Consider the following 16255-nt stretch of genomic DNA (forward strand, 5'->3'; position numbering starts at 1 on the left):
ATGGTGCTCCCGGGACCCAATGGAACCCTATCACACTAGCTTTCAAGCTTCCCAGGGCTCCAGCTTAGTGCTGTTGACTGCTAGGGCCAACCTGACTAGCGACTGGAGCAAAGTGTTGCCAATTAGGCAGATGTGAGAAAATACAAGGGCAAGTATAAAAAATGGAGGACAGGTTAATTTCCCCAGGATCCTGTGCACACTTTAAGAGGGGAGCTGGGAAGGCACTGCTTTACTTGGATGTTGAACTTGCAGGACTACTAAGCAGAAACTTAAGGGTGGGATGAAGGGGCTCTCATAGTCCCTTATAGATCACACCACACACGTAGTACTCTGTACATCCCATGGACTTCTCTAGGCAAGGAGATCATAACGTACACCACCACCAAGTTGAGCTACCTGGGGCGGGAATGGGGTGGCAGGAAGAACGGGAGCCTCGCACACACATGGACTCGGGGTTTCATTCAGACTCTATCCTTGAACCAGTTATGTCATCTGGGCAGATAGTTTACTCCTCTGAACCTCACATTTCTCAAGAGTAAAAATGGGATGGATCACAGCATTACAGAGGACTTCTGGGAAGATGGAAACAGCAGCAGCCCAATGCCCGGCACACAGTAGGTCCTCGACAAAAGCTTGTGTTTCTTTCCTTCCTGCTGAGAAAGCCAGGGGTTTGGGGAGGAAGATCAGCATCTCCATACTGCCTAGGTCGGGGATTGGAGGGCTGGTCACACAGATTCCAAGAGAGACTCACTTTTTCCCCTGCAGCTTCTCAGAACAGCAATGGGGCACAATGGGGTGGTCACGACCATGCTGTTTCTAAAAGGCCAAAATCTGGATTTACTTTCACATTCCTTTAAATGGATGCATACAATTTATAAACTTTTGCCACGCAGTTTTACATCTATAAGAGGCTCTGCATTCTATTACAGGTTTCTTAGATATGGTTGTAAACTTACATTAGGATATTAGATCGTAATGACAAACGCAGCCCTCTTACATAACACCCTGGTTCTCCAAACACTAGAATATTTGCTTAATGAAAAGCATTTTACAGGCTCTCCAGACTCCCAGTTCATCTTTATTCTGGTCCTTAATTTCAAGAAGAAGAGAGCAAAGTTAAATGTCACACACACACACACACACACACACACACACACACTCATGAATGCCTGAAGCAGGCTTATGAGAAAAATCTGGAATGTCTTGGAGTGTGTGTTTTTTTTTCTTTTCAATTATAGCTCAATAAAAATGTCCTCGTAAAAGTTCTAGGTAAGCAATAGCTTTGCCAGCAGGATGGGGCTACTCACATCCCAGAGAGGCCTGCGTGGTGTGACTGGAGGATGCAGGGCAGGAAGCCAAAGTTGGTTGCTTCACCATCCCCCCTGCCTTCTCCACACACACACACACACACAATGGGCTCCTCTGAGGAACTGGGAACAGCCCATGCTAGGGAGGAGGTGGGGGGCAGCCTCCTTCTTTCTGAAGTCCCTCTAAGTCTGTCCAGCCAAGAAGCCAGCAGGGGCGAAGACTTCTATCAGACATAATATTTTGAAAATACTAAATGTGTTTTTCTTTCCTCTCCCCCATAATCAAGTTCCCTAGAAGTAGTGTGGCCAGGTGAAATATAGGACACCAGGTAAATCTGAATTTCAGATAAGCAACAAATAATTTTTTAGTATAAACATGTCCCAAGTATTGCAGTGGACATACTTAACACTAAAAATTTATCTGTAAATCAGTCCACCCTACCTGGAAGCCACTTCACCTTCAGAGCCCCAGACAAATGGGGAAAAGAGGCCAAATCCAGTAGGAGGAGGCCCAGAGGATGTTCAGGTAAGAAAGTAAAAGGAAGTGAATGACTGAAGAGAACAAGGGACAGAGGAGGAGGCAGGCGGCAGTGAGGCCTGCAGGTGACGATGTCCCAGGGACAAAGTGAAAAGTGGAGGGAGTGCTTTGCTCTTTACCTGTTTAGGCTTCTGGAAGGAGATTATTTTGCCCAATCTGAGCAGCAGCCAGGCTCAAGGGGCCCCAATCATCAAGGCTCCCTCCCTCCTTTGGCTCGTGCAGGAAAGCCTGATGTACACCCACAATCCATTCGTGCAACAGAAGAGGGTTCTGAGAGTTTGGGCTTTTAATTGGGAAGAGACTGGGGTTTCATTATTTAGCACATTTGAGTGTCTGCAATTCCCAGCAGGTGAGGAGGGGCTTGTGGGGAAGGCTAGAAGAGCTAGAGAAAAATAAAGATGCCTTACTTTCTTTGTCCATCCCAGTGAAAAGAATAACAGCAACATGGAGGCAGCGACATAGGGTATCTTGTTGTTACCATTCCCTCCGTTTCTAGAACACGGCCTGGCATATAGCAGGTGCTCTAGTGGGATAGACAGACGAGCGAATTTTCTACCCAATCCAAGCCAGATTGACTGCAGCAGTGAGGGTCTCTCAGGGTCCTGGGCCACACCCACTGACCTCCCTCCCTGAGAACCAGCCTCAGGGATGGTCTGAGACCACGTGAACCCACATCAAAGTAGTGAGTTGTTTAATAAAACATGAGCTTCTTTTCTAAGCTCCATCAGCATCTCATGCAGGAAGAAGTTACATCATCAAGGTCAGGAAGCCTTTATTAAAACAACAGTAATACTTCTGTGCTACGGCCTGTGTTAAGCACTTTATATTATTTCATTTATTCCTGAACATACAAATACCTCAAAGTCAAATTCACCAGGTAATTCTTTATAATCTGCCATCAAATCATACCCAAAATCTAATTTGGTGCAGACACTATGGAGAACAATAAGGGAATTTCTTAAAAAACTAAAAATAGAGTTACCATATGATCCAGCAATTCCACTCCTGGGCATATATCTGGAGGAAACTCATTCAAACACGCACACCAAATACATGCACCCCAATGTTCATAGCAGCACTATTTACAATACCCAAGACATGGAAGCAACCTAAATGTCCATCAACAGGTGACTGGATAAAGAGGTTGTGGTGTATATATATAATATAGGAACACTACTCAGCCATTAAAAAAAAAATGAAGAAATGCCATTTGTAGCAACATGGATGGACCGAGACATTATCATACTAAGTGAAGTAAGTCAGACAGAGAAAGACAAATATCATATGATATCGCTTATATATGGAATCTAAAAAAAAATGACACAAATGAACTTATTTACAAAACAGAAACAGGCTTATAGACATAGAAAACAAACTTATGGTTACCAAAGAGGAAAGGTGGGGGAAGGATAAATCAGGAGTTTGGGCTTGCAGATACTAACTACTATATACAAAATAGATAAACAAGGTCCTACTGTATAGCATGGGGAACTATAGTTGATATCTTATAGTAACCTGTAATGAAAAAGAATATATATTGTATAACTGAATCATTATGCTGTATACCATAAAACAACATTGTAAATCAACAATACTTCAATTAAAAAAAATACATCCAGAATCTGAGTCACAAATTCTGTTGCTACCATCCTTGACCAAGGAACCAGCATCTCCTCCCTGGACAACCAGAGCAATGCCTTCCCCAGTTCACTTTTTATTCACATTCTATTCCCCACATACCAGTCAAAATGTTCTTCTTAAAATGTAAATCAAATCATGGAAGCATCCTCCCGAAAATAAAATCCAAACTCCTTACCACAGCTACAAGGCCCCATGGTTATAGGCCCTCATCTGCTAACATTCTCTCCCTCCCTCCCTCTGCTGCAACCACACCAGCCTTTCAGGGTAGAGGCTGGGTTACTGTATCAGAGACTCTGAAACAGAGGAGCTTAAAGGGATAGCTATTTATTTCTCTCTCATGTCACTATACAGAGGGAGGTGGGCAGTCCAGACAGGCAAGGGGATCTGGCTCCAAGAGGTCATGCAGGAACCCAGGTTCCTTCCACGTCATTGCTCTGCCATCCCTGAGAGTGTTGTCCTCATCTGCCTGGTTCAAGCTGCGTCACATCTATACCCTGTGGCTTTCCCCGTTGCCAGTTCCTGGCTGCTTCAGCATTCCACATTCCTTCCCTGAACCCTGCTCATACTCTATCTGTGGTCCCTTCATTAATATCTTTTCATTTAAACCATCCCTGGTGAATTCTGTCCCTTTTTGGCCCCTGTCAGATCAGGGTCCACTGGACAGTGTGTCAAATTCAACCCCTTCCTAAAACTGAGCTCAGTCCAGCCTACATATATGTGTGTGTATATATTTGTATAAATATGGGTGTGTGTATATATGTGGGGGTGTGTGTATGTATGTGGGTGTGTATACATATACGTGTGTGCATATATATGGGTATGTGTGTATGTGTGTGTTTTTCCCCATTCCAGATAATATCCCCAAATCTAACTGGAATTGGCTCAAGGTACGTGTCTTGGCTAAACTATCATGGATTGGCTAATGCCTGTCACTGAACTAAAAATGCCCAGGACAGTTTGTAGTAATAGCACTCCTTGTGTAACAAGTGTTTGTCGAGTGCCTATTGGGTTCCTGAACAACCAGCATGTTACCATGAGATACTCCCATCCAGCCTTCTTCCCCTAGTGCCAGCGCTGGCCTTCTCCAGACATTTTATTGAGTTTCCCAGCTCTTCTGGGCAACTCTGGCCCCTTGTGCGCCCTTCACAGTCCTCACTCACCGAGCTGCAGGTGTGTGCTTAGAGGTCTGTTTCCTGGCTGGACAGTGAGTTCACCCCAGGCAGGCCCTGATTTCCTGCCTCCTGTCCTGCCACCTGCTTCTAGAACAAGGCCTGGACACAGAGTAGGGCGTCACTTCACTAAATGTCTCTGAAACCACAGGGAGATTTCAGCTTCTAGAATGATTTGTCAATTTAATCCTCTAGGGACTTCTTAATCCATCCAATGGGAGTTAAAACACATAACCAGAAATGAGGGAGAAAGAACAGCAATGACTAGTGTGTAATGGTTGTTTCTTCCAAGACAAGAGCCTCACATGCATTGTAGTATATAATCTGCACAATAACCCCATAGGTAGGTCCTGTTATCATCCCCAATGTGCAAGCTCAGAGAAGTTAAGGGACTTGCACCAGCTCAGAGCTAAGTGGCAGGGGCAGGATTTGAACCCAATTCCTTATGTTTTGAAAGCACAAGCCATTCACTCCCCTGTCCTCCTGCCTCCCACACATGAATAATCACCCTGTCAAGCCTCATCAATGTCACTTTGATGTACTAACAGGTCGTGAAGAGGAAACAGCCATCTATCTGTAAAATAAACAAGTCCTGGCATGAAGACAGAGGTGCTAATAGAGACGCAATTTACCCATTTGCTGATCACTGACAGACTTAAGCAGGGCTCAAACAGTTTTCAGTCTCCTGGGAAAGGGGGGAGTATGGGGGGACCCCTACTGACAGCTGAGGCCCTGGGTCCTGAGGGCTCCAGAGCCCCCCAGCAGGGGGCTGGCAGCAGGCACTCCCAAGGTTTTGACAGCCAGGGAGATAAACAGAGGTATCGATTTCTGAGAAACATCCTCGGCCCTTAGGCCTTCTCTCCAAATACAAAGTCCTCACATCGCTCAGCCATCAGAGTCAAGAGTGACAGCTCCACAACAGACGTGGCCCTGCCGGCTGCCAGCCAACTCCCGGTCGAGCCACAGAAACCTCCAAGGCACCCACACAATGGGCTTCAGGAACTGGGGACATCCCAGGCTGGAAGGAGGTAGCTCAGGCCTGAGCAGGAGGACCAGTGGAACTTCCCATCCCAATTTCCAACACCATACGTGTTTCATCATCGATGATCTAGACCTGGGCTGTCCAGTACGGGAGCCACCAGCCACGTGGGGCTACTGAGCACTTGAAACATGGCTGGGCCGAGGTGACGTGTGCTGTAAGTGTAAAATACTCAGATTCCAAAGACTTCATATGGAAAAAAGAATGTCAAGTATCTCAGTAATTTTTCATACTGATTACATGTAGAAATGATAATACTTGGGACATAGTCAGTTGAGTGTGTATATATACAAATATATACACACAAACATATATATAGGCTGGACTGAACTCATTATTTATTATTGTATTATTTAATTATTTTATTTTGGTTGGGGGGAGGTAATTAGGTTTGTTTATTTTTAGAGGAGGTACTGAGGGGACTGAACCCAGAACCTCAAGCATGCTAAGCACACACTCTACCACTTGGGCTACACCCTCCCCCACTGAACTCATTATTAAAATTAATTTCACCTGTTTCTTTTTAATGTGGCTGCTAGAAAACTAAACTGCATACCTAGCTTGCATCATACTTCTATTGAATGGAGCTGATCTGCAGGATCAGAAATAAAATGTAACTGAATTCAAAGTGAGTAAATGTAAATATTTTTATCAAAATGCAAAACAAATGAAAATAAAAAACAAAATATTTCTGTGTACATTTCAAAAGAGTTCTTTTTCTAAAATGTTTGAAGTCTCTACTAAATAAAAGGTAATACATAATTATTGAATATCAAAGTTTTAATCCAAAAGATCTGAATAAAATCTGAAAATCTTAAGTCACTTCTCTGAGAGTTTTGTTAAATCTTATGACTACTGTAATAAAAATAAAATGAGTGACAATCCTAGGAGTCAGTGTAAAGGACTGGTATTATGCTTCACATTTATTACATCTAGCCCTATGTATACACACTTTGAAGAACCCTATGGCTTGTCTAATGTACCAAAATATCCCTCAGTTGTTGTGTAACTGTTGTGAATATCACTCTAATCCCAGATCACCTCCAGAACGCTGGAGCAGAACGCAGACGCACAATGGACGCTCGGTGCTACCAGGTTTGCGTGCTATCTGAGCGGACGGCTGGTTAAGTGGGATAAGCTGTCTGTTCTCTCACCCAAGTACTTACACATCGCAAATCCTCCCTGGACTCCCAGGTTACCAGCAACACAACTCACCGACCTTCATGGAATTCAGACTCGGTCACCTTTTATTTTGAGGACGCAGAGTGAGACAAGGGGAAACACATTCTCTGTGGCCCAAACAGTGTTAGTCATAGAAGTGGACAGAGTTATGAGTCACTCTCTGCCAGTGCCAAAAGCCAGATCCCAGGTGAACGAGGCACCCGTATTCTTTTTTATTTTTAAACATGCAGCAAAGTTCACTCTTCTTAGTTTTACTGATAAATGTGTATAGTTGTGTAATCACCACCATGGCCAAGGTACAGAACAGCCCCAGCACCCCCAAAATTCTTACTGGAGTTTGGTATTGTTGGGTTCGTGTTTGTTTTTAGCCATTCTAATGAGTGCTTAGCAGTATCTCAATGTGTGTGTGTGTGTGTATGTGTGTATGTGTGTGTGTGTGTGTGTGTGTGTGTGTGTGTGTGTGTGTGAGAGATATGCGTGGACCTCTAGAAAACAACCTCAGGTCAGGGGCTCCTGCTACCAGGGTCTAAGAATGATATTGTCAAAAGAAATCAAAAAGTTCCCCTCTTGGATTGAAGGCTTATCCAGGAAAATGCCTTGGTGGGCTTTCTGGATGAGGAAGGGAGGCCCCCAATGTACCCTGCTTGGGAGGGAGCTGACCTGCTTTGCGTAATCTTCAGGGAACAGAAATCTGGAGCCTCTTGAGGGAGCTCTAGACAAGAGGAGGAGAGACTCAGAATGGAGATACAGGTATGTGAACATGGCAGGACAGACGTCTCTGCAGGGAGAAATTCCCTGGGGACGGGGCCCGGCCAACAGTTTTCTAAGAACAGGGAGTCAGATATTGAATGGGGAGTTGTCTCCTGCTCTGTGCTGTGGTCCCCTCTGCCGCACACAATGGCATTGGGTGGGTGGTGGTTTGGAGGGAGCTCAGAAGAGGGTGGTGTTGAGCTTGGGGTGAGGGTGAAGAAGGGGGAGGCCAGAGGGTGCCAGTGAGCGGGTTACAGGGAAACTGGCTCAGGAGAAACAAGAGCCATCCTACCTGCACCCCTCCCGAAGGAAAGCAGCCCTTCGAGATGCTGTGGAGGGCCCTGAGAGTCCTGCAGAAAGAACACGGGCCCTAGTCCATTTCTTTTTTTTTTTTTTTTTTTTTCAGTGTGAAAGAAGAGCGAGACCTCTAGGAGAGCAGAGGGCTTACGGTCAGCAGACAAGACATATCTGCCATAGAGATGTGTGGAGATGTGGCCCTGGCCCTCTGGGCTCTGTCTGGGAAGGCAGTCTTTCCCCTGGGCTCAAGCTGGACTCAGTGTCCACATAAACTCAGATGCCCGCAGAGCACTAGAAGCCTCCGGATCTTTTGGACCCAGAAAAGTCATGCATTAGTCAAATCTCATATATTAATATACTGTTGCTGCTGTAACAAATGACCTCAAATTTAGTGGCTTAAAGCAACATTTATCATCTTACAGTTCTTTAGGTCAGAAGCCCGACTTGGTTCTCACTGGATTAAACGAAGGTGTTGGCAGAATTGTATTCCTTCTGCAGGTTCTAGGGAAGGATCTGTTGCTGTGCCTTTTCCAGCTTCTAGAGGCTGTTCTTTGGCTTGTGGCCCCTTCTTCCATCTTCAAAGCCAGCAACGAGGGGCTGAGTCCTTCTCACGATACATCTCTCCAACCTCTTCTTCAGCCTCTCTTCCGCATTTAAGAACCTTTGTGATTACACTGGGCTCACCTCGATGATCCAGGATACTCTCCCCTTTTTAAGCTCAGATGATTAGCCATCAATTCCATCTGCAACCTCAATTCCCCGTTGCCTTGTAACACAGTCACAGGTCCCAGGGATTAGGATGTGGGCATCTTTGGGAGCGGGGTGGGGTGTGTGTGTGTCCTGCCTACCCTGTCTTGCCACTGGGCCTAAGAGTGGTTCTGATTCAGAGAAGCCGGGACAAACAGCAGCATCTACCTATATGTGAAAATGGAGAAAGTAGAGGGAGACTGTGGGGAAAAGGAGTCTGCTAATGAAAATCACATAGGTCAGAGAAGGTGGTGGTGTCGGGGAGAAACCTATGTCAGGTGCTGCCATTCGTAAGTTCCTAAGAAGCTACAATGAAAATAACAGCTTTCTACAGATCATACTTTACCTGCACTAGTGCCGCTTACTGTTTGTTGTACAGAGTTCTGGTGGACTGTCCTTGAGCCTGGAACAGTTGGAGACATCTCTGAGACTAGCCGACGGTTACCTGGCTTGCTCCCATCCGGCATAATAGTGTGTTTGCTGTGTCCACACAAGGCAGCTTTGGGGCATCTACCCATGGCCCGAGTTCTGCCCTGAGGGTTGTGCAGAGGCTTTGTTTGTTTCTCTTGGTCAGCCGTTCAGCTCCTAAAGACAGACCAGGTAACTCCTGCTACCACCACCACTCTTTTCTAATAAGCTCCTCACAGGACTTCCTATAGTTCCTCATAATTAATGAGGTGGTTTCCCACCCTTTGTCACCCTGTTTTGGGCATTTTTTTCTTTCTTTTTATATATGTTTTTAATTTTTTTTTTTTTTTAACAAACCCTTGTGTCGATGGCTGACTTTCAATAGATCACAGTGAGGGAGCTGCTCTGCTACATACCAAACCCCGTCCCAGAAGCAGGTCCCCTACGAATGGTTTAGCACCAGGTTCCCCACAAACGTGCAGTGCATGACGGGCGAAGGGGCGGCCGCCGTTTCGGCCCTGCCCCGTGTCCCAGGATGAAGGGCTCTCCTCACTGGACTCCGGTCTCAACAGGCGGTGGCCCGCTGGCGGGGATGGTGGAGGACCAGCTATTCGAGGCTCCCACGGTGCTGCCTGTTTGGGCTTTCTTTAATGTGTGTAGGATTGGGAGCATGTGGGGTAGTGGAGAGAGGGTCACCAGTCTTCTGCTCACCACATTCAGGGGCTACTCTAATGGGGGTGATAATCCAGCAGCTCACCTCATTCTTTTCTTGGCTTTATTTACTAGGCCATCCTTCTAGACAGTGTGAAATACTGTCTCCCTCTCTTTATCAGCTATCTATGTGTCTCAGGTGTCTTTAGACATCTGATTTTTGCCCCTTGCTGAACCTGCATCTTCAGCAGCTCCTCGTGCCTCCCTAGCATTGACTTGGGATGGGGCTAGGGCAGGGACTGACCCACCAGGCTCCTAGCTAGACGGAAATCTTCCTTCAGTCTGTGTCAGGTCCAGCATTTCTGACTCCTGTAAGTTTGTGGGATGATTGCAGAAGGGCCTTTGGCCCTGCTGCTCTGACTCCAGTACTTGACCTCCTTGTACACTTAGATCCAGAGTCCCTGCCTTGTGACTATTCTCTGCACCAAGAAATTAATAAAAGCAAAGTCTTCTTAGCAGTTTCACAATGAAAAATACTGGAAGAAATAACTGCTCTAAATAAAACTGACAGTAGCTGAACATGAAAATTGTGGGGAAGATCTTTGGTTTGCTGAATACAGAGCTACAGAGAACAGGATTAATGACCCCAACATGAGACCCTATTAAGTGAAGGATGTGGGAAGACTGGTGACCCCCTTCCTGCTCCCTCTAATCCTTCATACATTGAAGGATGCCCAAAGAGGGTGACAGGATAGGGAAGGATGGAAAACCATGTCATTCATTATAAGGAACTGTAAAAAGCTGTGGAAAGATTTTACTAGAAAAATAGAGAAGCCTGGACAGGGCTTTGCCCATCAGCCCTAAAAAGGAGGACCCCGTGGTAGGGTTGCTGGTGGGGCTCCTGGAGCAAAGAAGGCTGGAGCCAAAGAGGCAGGATGTTAGAGAAGGAACCGCCAAGAAGAGAGACCTGGGAAAGACTGCTGAATTGGGAATATTCTGGGAATCCTAGTATCACCTAGCATTTTTTAAATGTTTAGCCTGTGCCAGGTACTGTGCTGAGAACCTTCTGTACTTTATCTTGTTTAACTCTCATGACAACATAAAAAGGTGGCATTATGACTATTTTCCCCATTAAAGCCCAGATGGATTAGACACTTGCCGGAGGTCTCACAGATAGCAACACAATGCAAATGAACCCAAGCTTCAAGAGCTTCTCTGGAAGGCGGAGGTGGTTCACTGATCACCCCGCGTGATGCAGCATTCATTTCACCCACTCCCCAGAGATGGCCCCACAAACTCCTGGAAAAGTGTGGAGTGGAAAGTTCTCCAGGCTGGGCGCCCCCAATCATCCCATGGGCTCTGTGCCAGCGGGCCAATCTCCCGCCTTCCAGCTGTTCCCGGACAGAGCCCCGGGCAGGGCCCTGCAGGCACCTGGCCTCGTCCATCCCAAGAAAACAAAGCTGGGAAATCCCCCTGCCTGGCCCCGCCCTGGTGGCTGCGTGTCCTGCCTCCGTGGCCGGGCCAGGGACAAGCGTGTGGGCTCTAGGTACAGGACTCCCAAAGTCAAGGGTTTCAGGTCACACGGGTGAATCATTTTGCAAGCAGATGCCACAGGTCTCTTCTCAGACTGGGCAGGACAAGGTCAGCGTCAGCAGATCTGACCCTAAAAATAGGCTCTTGGATGCCAGTCGGGGTGGCTGGGTGTGCAGCCGCCACACGCCCCACGGACCAGCACCTCCTGACCTGGCCAGTACCCGGTGAGCACAGGTAAGGCCCCTGGGTGGGGAGGGTGGCGCCTCGTGTGTCCAGTCAATTGTTCTTTGGGAGCCTGGGTATGGGAATTAGAAGACCTCTTTCCACCCTGTTTCTGGAGCGGCTGAGAGCAGCTGACATCCTTTTAGTATGACAGGCTTCTTGTTGCCCCATCTTTCTCGAGAGATTTCAAGGCATTTTCTCCACTTCCCTTCCTCTAAATCTAAGCTTCCAGTTCAGTGAACATTTCTAAAGCATAATAGGGCGAGTTAAAGCCTATCGGGCCCTTCTGAGGCACTGGATGCATTGTATCATGTATCATATTCCAGCAAGGTTCTACAGTTATCCATTTAGCCAGCAGAGGGGAAAAAAACCTCAGCGGGAGGTGGGGGCGGAATGGAGACGCCCGTAGTGACTCACATCCTGCGTGGGGCGGCACACATTACAAGTAAGTACTCAAAACCCCAGGGACGAGAATTCTTCCTGTGTCCTGGGTAACGCTAAGCACCATTTGGACAGAGTGACTATTCTGGAAGCTTTTCCCAGTCCTGGTGGGAGGTTGGGGTTGGGGGTGACTGCTCTGGTGGAGATGGAGAGACTGGGTCACTGAGGGACAGACCCTCTTGACCAAGACGGCAATGCATGTCGGCTGGAAGGTGGGAAGATGTCCGGCGTCTCAGACCAGGGCTCCCCCATTAGGCCCTGGGCCCTTGTCCTGTGGCCCCAGTGGCACTTCATGGGCTGAAACCCAAGAGTTGGGAGTGGGGAGCTCTGAAAACATTCCAGGGGGCAACTTCCCAGTAGGATGGGAGAGAGACTGGGGCGGGGGTGCTTCTCACTTAAGGCCCCAGCATCCAAGGGCCTAGTGTTTGTCCTGTTGCCCTGAATTTTCCATTGCAGCCCCTCCTTGTTCTCCTCGTGACAAAATCATTCTGTTCCCCCCAAATGACATTTGTAAACAACACTTGAAGGGCTTCTAAGTTCAGTGCTGTACAGGGAAAGAGCCTTGGGCATGGGGGTTGGGGTGGAACGTGGGAAAGGGTCTGAGGAGTGAGGGGAAGGTCAGCTGGCTCTGAAGGCTCTTCAGGGACAAAAGCAGATCTGGGCTGAGGGTGAGAGGGGAGGCGATGGTCCTCCACCATCTGATGAGCTGGAAGCCCTCCCTGGGGACATTTCAGTCCTGGGTGGCACTGGGCTGGAGGGGACTCAGTCCTGACTGACGGTGCAGTTCCTGTGGCTATTGACAACCTCACGGAGGGTGCCGAACGGAGAGGGAAACAGAGGCCAGAGGTTTGGCTTTTAGCGTTTCCTGCAACCGTGCCAATAGATGCTCAGCTGAGTCCACTTGGGGAGGGGCAGCCTGCCCTCCACGGTGCTGGGGCTGGCCTTCCCCAGACATTACACAACACTGTGAATCGGAAATGAGTCCTGGTGCTGACCGTGTGCCAAGCATCATCCCAAGAGCTCTCCTTCCAAGTAGGCAGCCATGCCCTCACTCCTCAGAACTGCAGCAGCCCCAGGAGGAGCGTACCTCGCCAGCTTCGTTTTAGATGTGGAGACTGAGGCACGAAGCGGTGGAGCGGTCTGCCCAGCAGCACACAGCCCAGACTGCAGTGAGGCTGAGGCTGCTGTGCCTCAGAGTCTGACGGCGTAGCCACTGCACTCTGGTGCCCCTCCAGAGGGTGACATGGGGGCGCTTCCCTCCACATATGAACTCCAGCCTGGGCACAGCCACTCCAGGTCCTGGTGCCAGGGCTCGTAGCTCCGTTTGTCCTCCCAGCCCTAATCCAGGGCAGATGGCATTTGAATTTTTGCTTCAGGTGATCTTTGATGTTTCTGGCCCCACAGTAGATAGGAGGTCAAGTCTCACGGCAGTCTGGCATGGCTACCAGATATTAACAGCCCACAGAGGGTCCTTTTTCCTCCTCCCAAAAGCCTTGCTTGTACTTCACACATGAGCAAATGAGCCCCATCACCCACAGGAGAATGTTCACGCTGATTTACACCCCATCCCATTTCCCACAACCACCCTACTGAGACCCCTTGCCCCCGCCAAATGGCTCTACCCCCACTCCCTTACTCTGGACTCACAACTTGGCTCCCAACATGGCTGGGAATTCTCCATGCCCCATCACCTCCTTGTCCCCTTTCCTGAAAACATTCTCTGAGTCCATGTCAATGTGCCAAGGACTTACAGTATCTTCTTTACCCAACAAGCAGCGAAGCAGATATCACCCCCATTCTACAGATGAGGGAGCTGAAGTTTGGGTCCATGAGACATCAAGGCCTGTGGGAGCTCTTTCCAGCACCTCACACCAGTCTGGGCCTTACCTGGGGAGGGAGGCCCAGGCCTAGGCCTGCCCTCAGGAGCATACTCTGCGACCAAGAATACAGTGACCTATCTATTGACCTGGGTGGGGATGCTCGGCTGCCTAGGTTGAGTCCCAGTCACACCACTAACTAGTTTGGTGTCCTGCTACTAAACTCTCTGACCCTCATTTTTCTCATCTCCAAAGTGGGGCCAGCCATTTCCCTCCCTAGGAGGTTTCGAGAGTAGATAATCACCAGGCACACGATAAAAGTTACCAGCTGTATGATCACTTCCCTGGGTCCTGCCAGGGCCTTGGTTTCTCAGTGAGCTTTTGTGGCAGCCTGAAGAGGCGGGGGCCTGTTCCTATATCCTTCCCAAGGCCTGGCGCCTCCTCCGTGCAGCACCAAGACAGGCCTAGTGAGGAACAGTGGCTGGGACAGGGCAATGCAGGGGTGGTGAGCCCATGGTGAGGGGCACACCCCACAGTCTATCCCCCAATGAGGAAGCTTCATGTTCTGAGGTGACACATAGTGGGAAATGATTCTTGAATGAGGTGGGCTAAAGGGCCATCTATTCCTGAATTCATGAGCTGTGTAATTGCCTGCAGTGTTTCCACCACAACTGGCCTGGGCAGACATGCTGGCCTCTTGTCTCCGGTGCCAGAGCCTCCTCTCCCTCACTGCACTGGCCGCAGGGGTCAAGTCCATCCCGGCCAGCTCCCCTGTCTGAGAAGGAAGCCACATGTGGGTCTCCAGCCTCCCCAGTTTCCAGGAGGCCCAGCTCTGCCAAACCAAGATTGGGGGAATCAATTAGGAGTTCATAAATTACCTCCCTGAAGCGCTCTGAAACCATTTGAAGAGTTAATCAAACAATTTGATGGCATCAACACCATCGTAGAAGGAATATTAAATTACCTCTTTAAATGAGGGCTTTTCTGGGGTTTTTTTAATAAAAGGATTTTATATTAATTCACATAATTGCTTCCTATTAACATACTTGCCAGAATCAAAAAAAAATCTGTTAAACTTGGATTGTATCTGATACATTAGGAATTAAATTATAGGCAACAAAAAATTCCTGGGGTTTTCACATCCAGGTTTTAATTTTTTAAAAATCCCACATCGTTTATTTCCTAGTTGGGATCATTTTTGTAGATTTAAGATGCATAAAGCCAAGTATGACTTGCAGTAAATTAAAAATATGTATATTTATATACATACACTGCTGCCAATTTCTACCCCTCCACATACCCCAGCAGTACGTATTACTCTCCTAATACAGTAATTTTCCCAACCACAGGAATCTTTTTACCCTCCCTCTTCTTTCAAGGAATATTCCAAGCCCAACTTGGGTGGTGTCATGGAAGAAATGTGGTGGGCATGCATTTTCAACACAGACTAACTTCCCCCATGATCCCAGCGCATTAGGAGCGTAAATATGCGACATCCACAGATACAGAATACCTTCAAAGGGAGGTAATTTTTTTTAAAAGATCAGATTATAAACTGCTCTACTAGACTAGAAGGCAGAGACCTCTTTGGCCCAGCCCATCCCTAGTGCTTAACAGAGGGATGTGTGAGTAAGGCTCAGGGGCAGGTGGGAGTGCGCAGGGCCAGGCCTAACTCCTAACTTGGGAGGTAAAAACAAGGCCACTTCCCATGCCCACTCATGACCCACCAGAGCACCCCTCATGCTGGGAGACTTAGTCGAAACCAAGACCAGGCTAAGGCAAGTCAAAGAGCCCCACGGGATGGGGAGGGGTGATGTGCACTTCAGTTGATCTTGTCTCCAGTCAGAGGGGGAGCAAGCTTCCTTCAGAGGTGGAACCCCACACTTGCACCAGCCTCTTGTAAGGCCCTGCACATACTTGGTTTTCTTTTTCTTAAAGAAATTCTATAAACTTCAGGACCCATAAAACTTGATTCCCTTCTGGTTTTCTGGGAAGCACTGAGGAACAAAATGACCCTCTGATACGACCTAGGCCTGGCTCTGCCACCAGAGGGCCCAAGGACACAGTCCTGCCTTCCAGGAGCACACACTGACTGGGAGGGCGCTCAGAGATGTGAGGAACGCCTGGTCAGGCCTTGTCCTGACGGCCACCTTCCTGTGCCTCGGCCTGCAGGTTTAGAGTGAGCATCTATTCTATCCACATCAATTCTAAAATGGAACTTTCACAGGCTTTTTTTCCCTCTCTATATATTCAAGTAATATATGCACATCATAGAGATTTTAGAAAAGATGTTTCCTTAAAAAGAAGAAGATTCACATACAATTTCATCATCCTAAAATAAGCATATAGCCAGTGTTAATATTCCGGTGAAATGTATTTTTGTATAAGCACAGAATCATACCGTACTTGCTGCTTCATAGACTTCTGGTCTCTTCTCGCCACCAGCACAAGCCTCTTCCCGACTGATGTCTCAAAACCACCATGAACACAGCTGTCTATCCTGTCTAACAATT

The 16255-nt window shown here is 47.8% G+C and overlaps 1 protein-coding gene across 1 annotated transcript in view; it reads left to right on the forward strand.

The window, feature by feature from the left end:
* The first annotated feature begins 11274 nt into the window (after positions 1-11274).
* DUSP29 (dual specificity phosphatase 29) overlaps positions 11275-16255 on the forward strand; it is a 30567-nt gene continuing 25586 nt past the window's right edge. Inside the window, exon 1 of the mRNA XM_010984129.3 lies at positions 11275-11496. Coding sequence (XP_010982431.1) covers positions 11411-11496 — 86 coding nt within the window. The 5' untranslated portion in view covers positions 11275-11410. The remainder of the gene's footprint in view (positions 11497-16255) is intronic.

This window comes from Camelus dromedarius, chromosome 8 (assembly GCF_036321535.1).
Source record: "Camelus dromedarius isolate mCamDro1 chromosome 8, mCamDro1.pat, whole genome shotgun sequence".
Taxonomy (NCBI): domain Eukaryota; kingdom Metazoa; phylum Chordata; class Mammalia; order Artiodactyla; family Camelidae; genus Camelus; species Camelus dromedarius.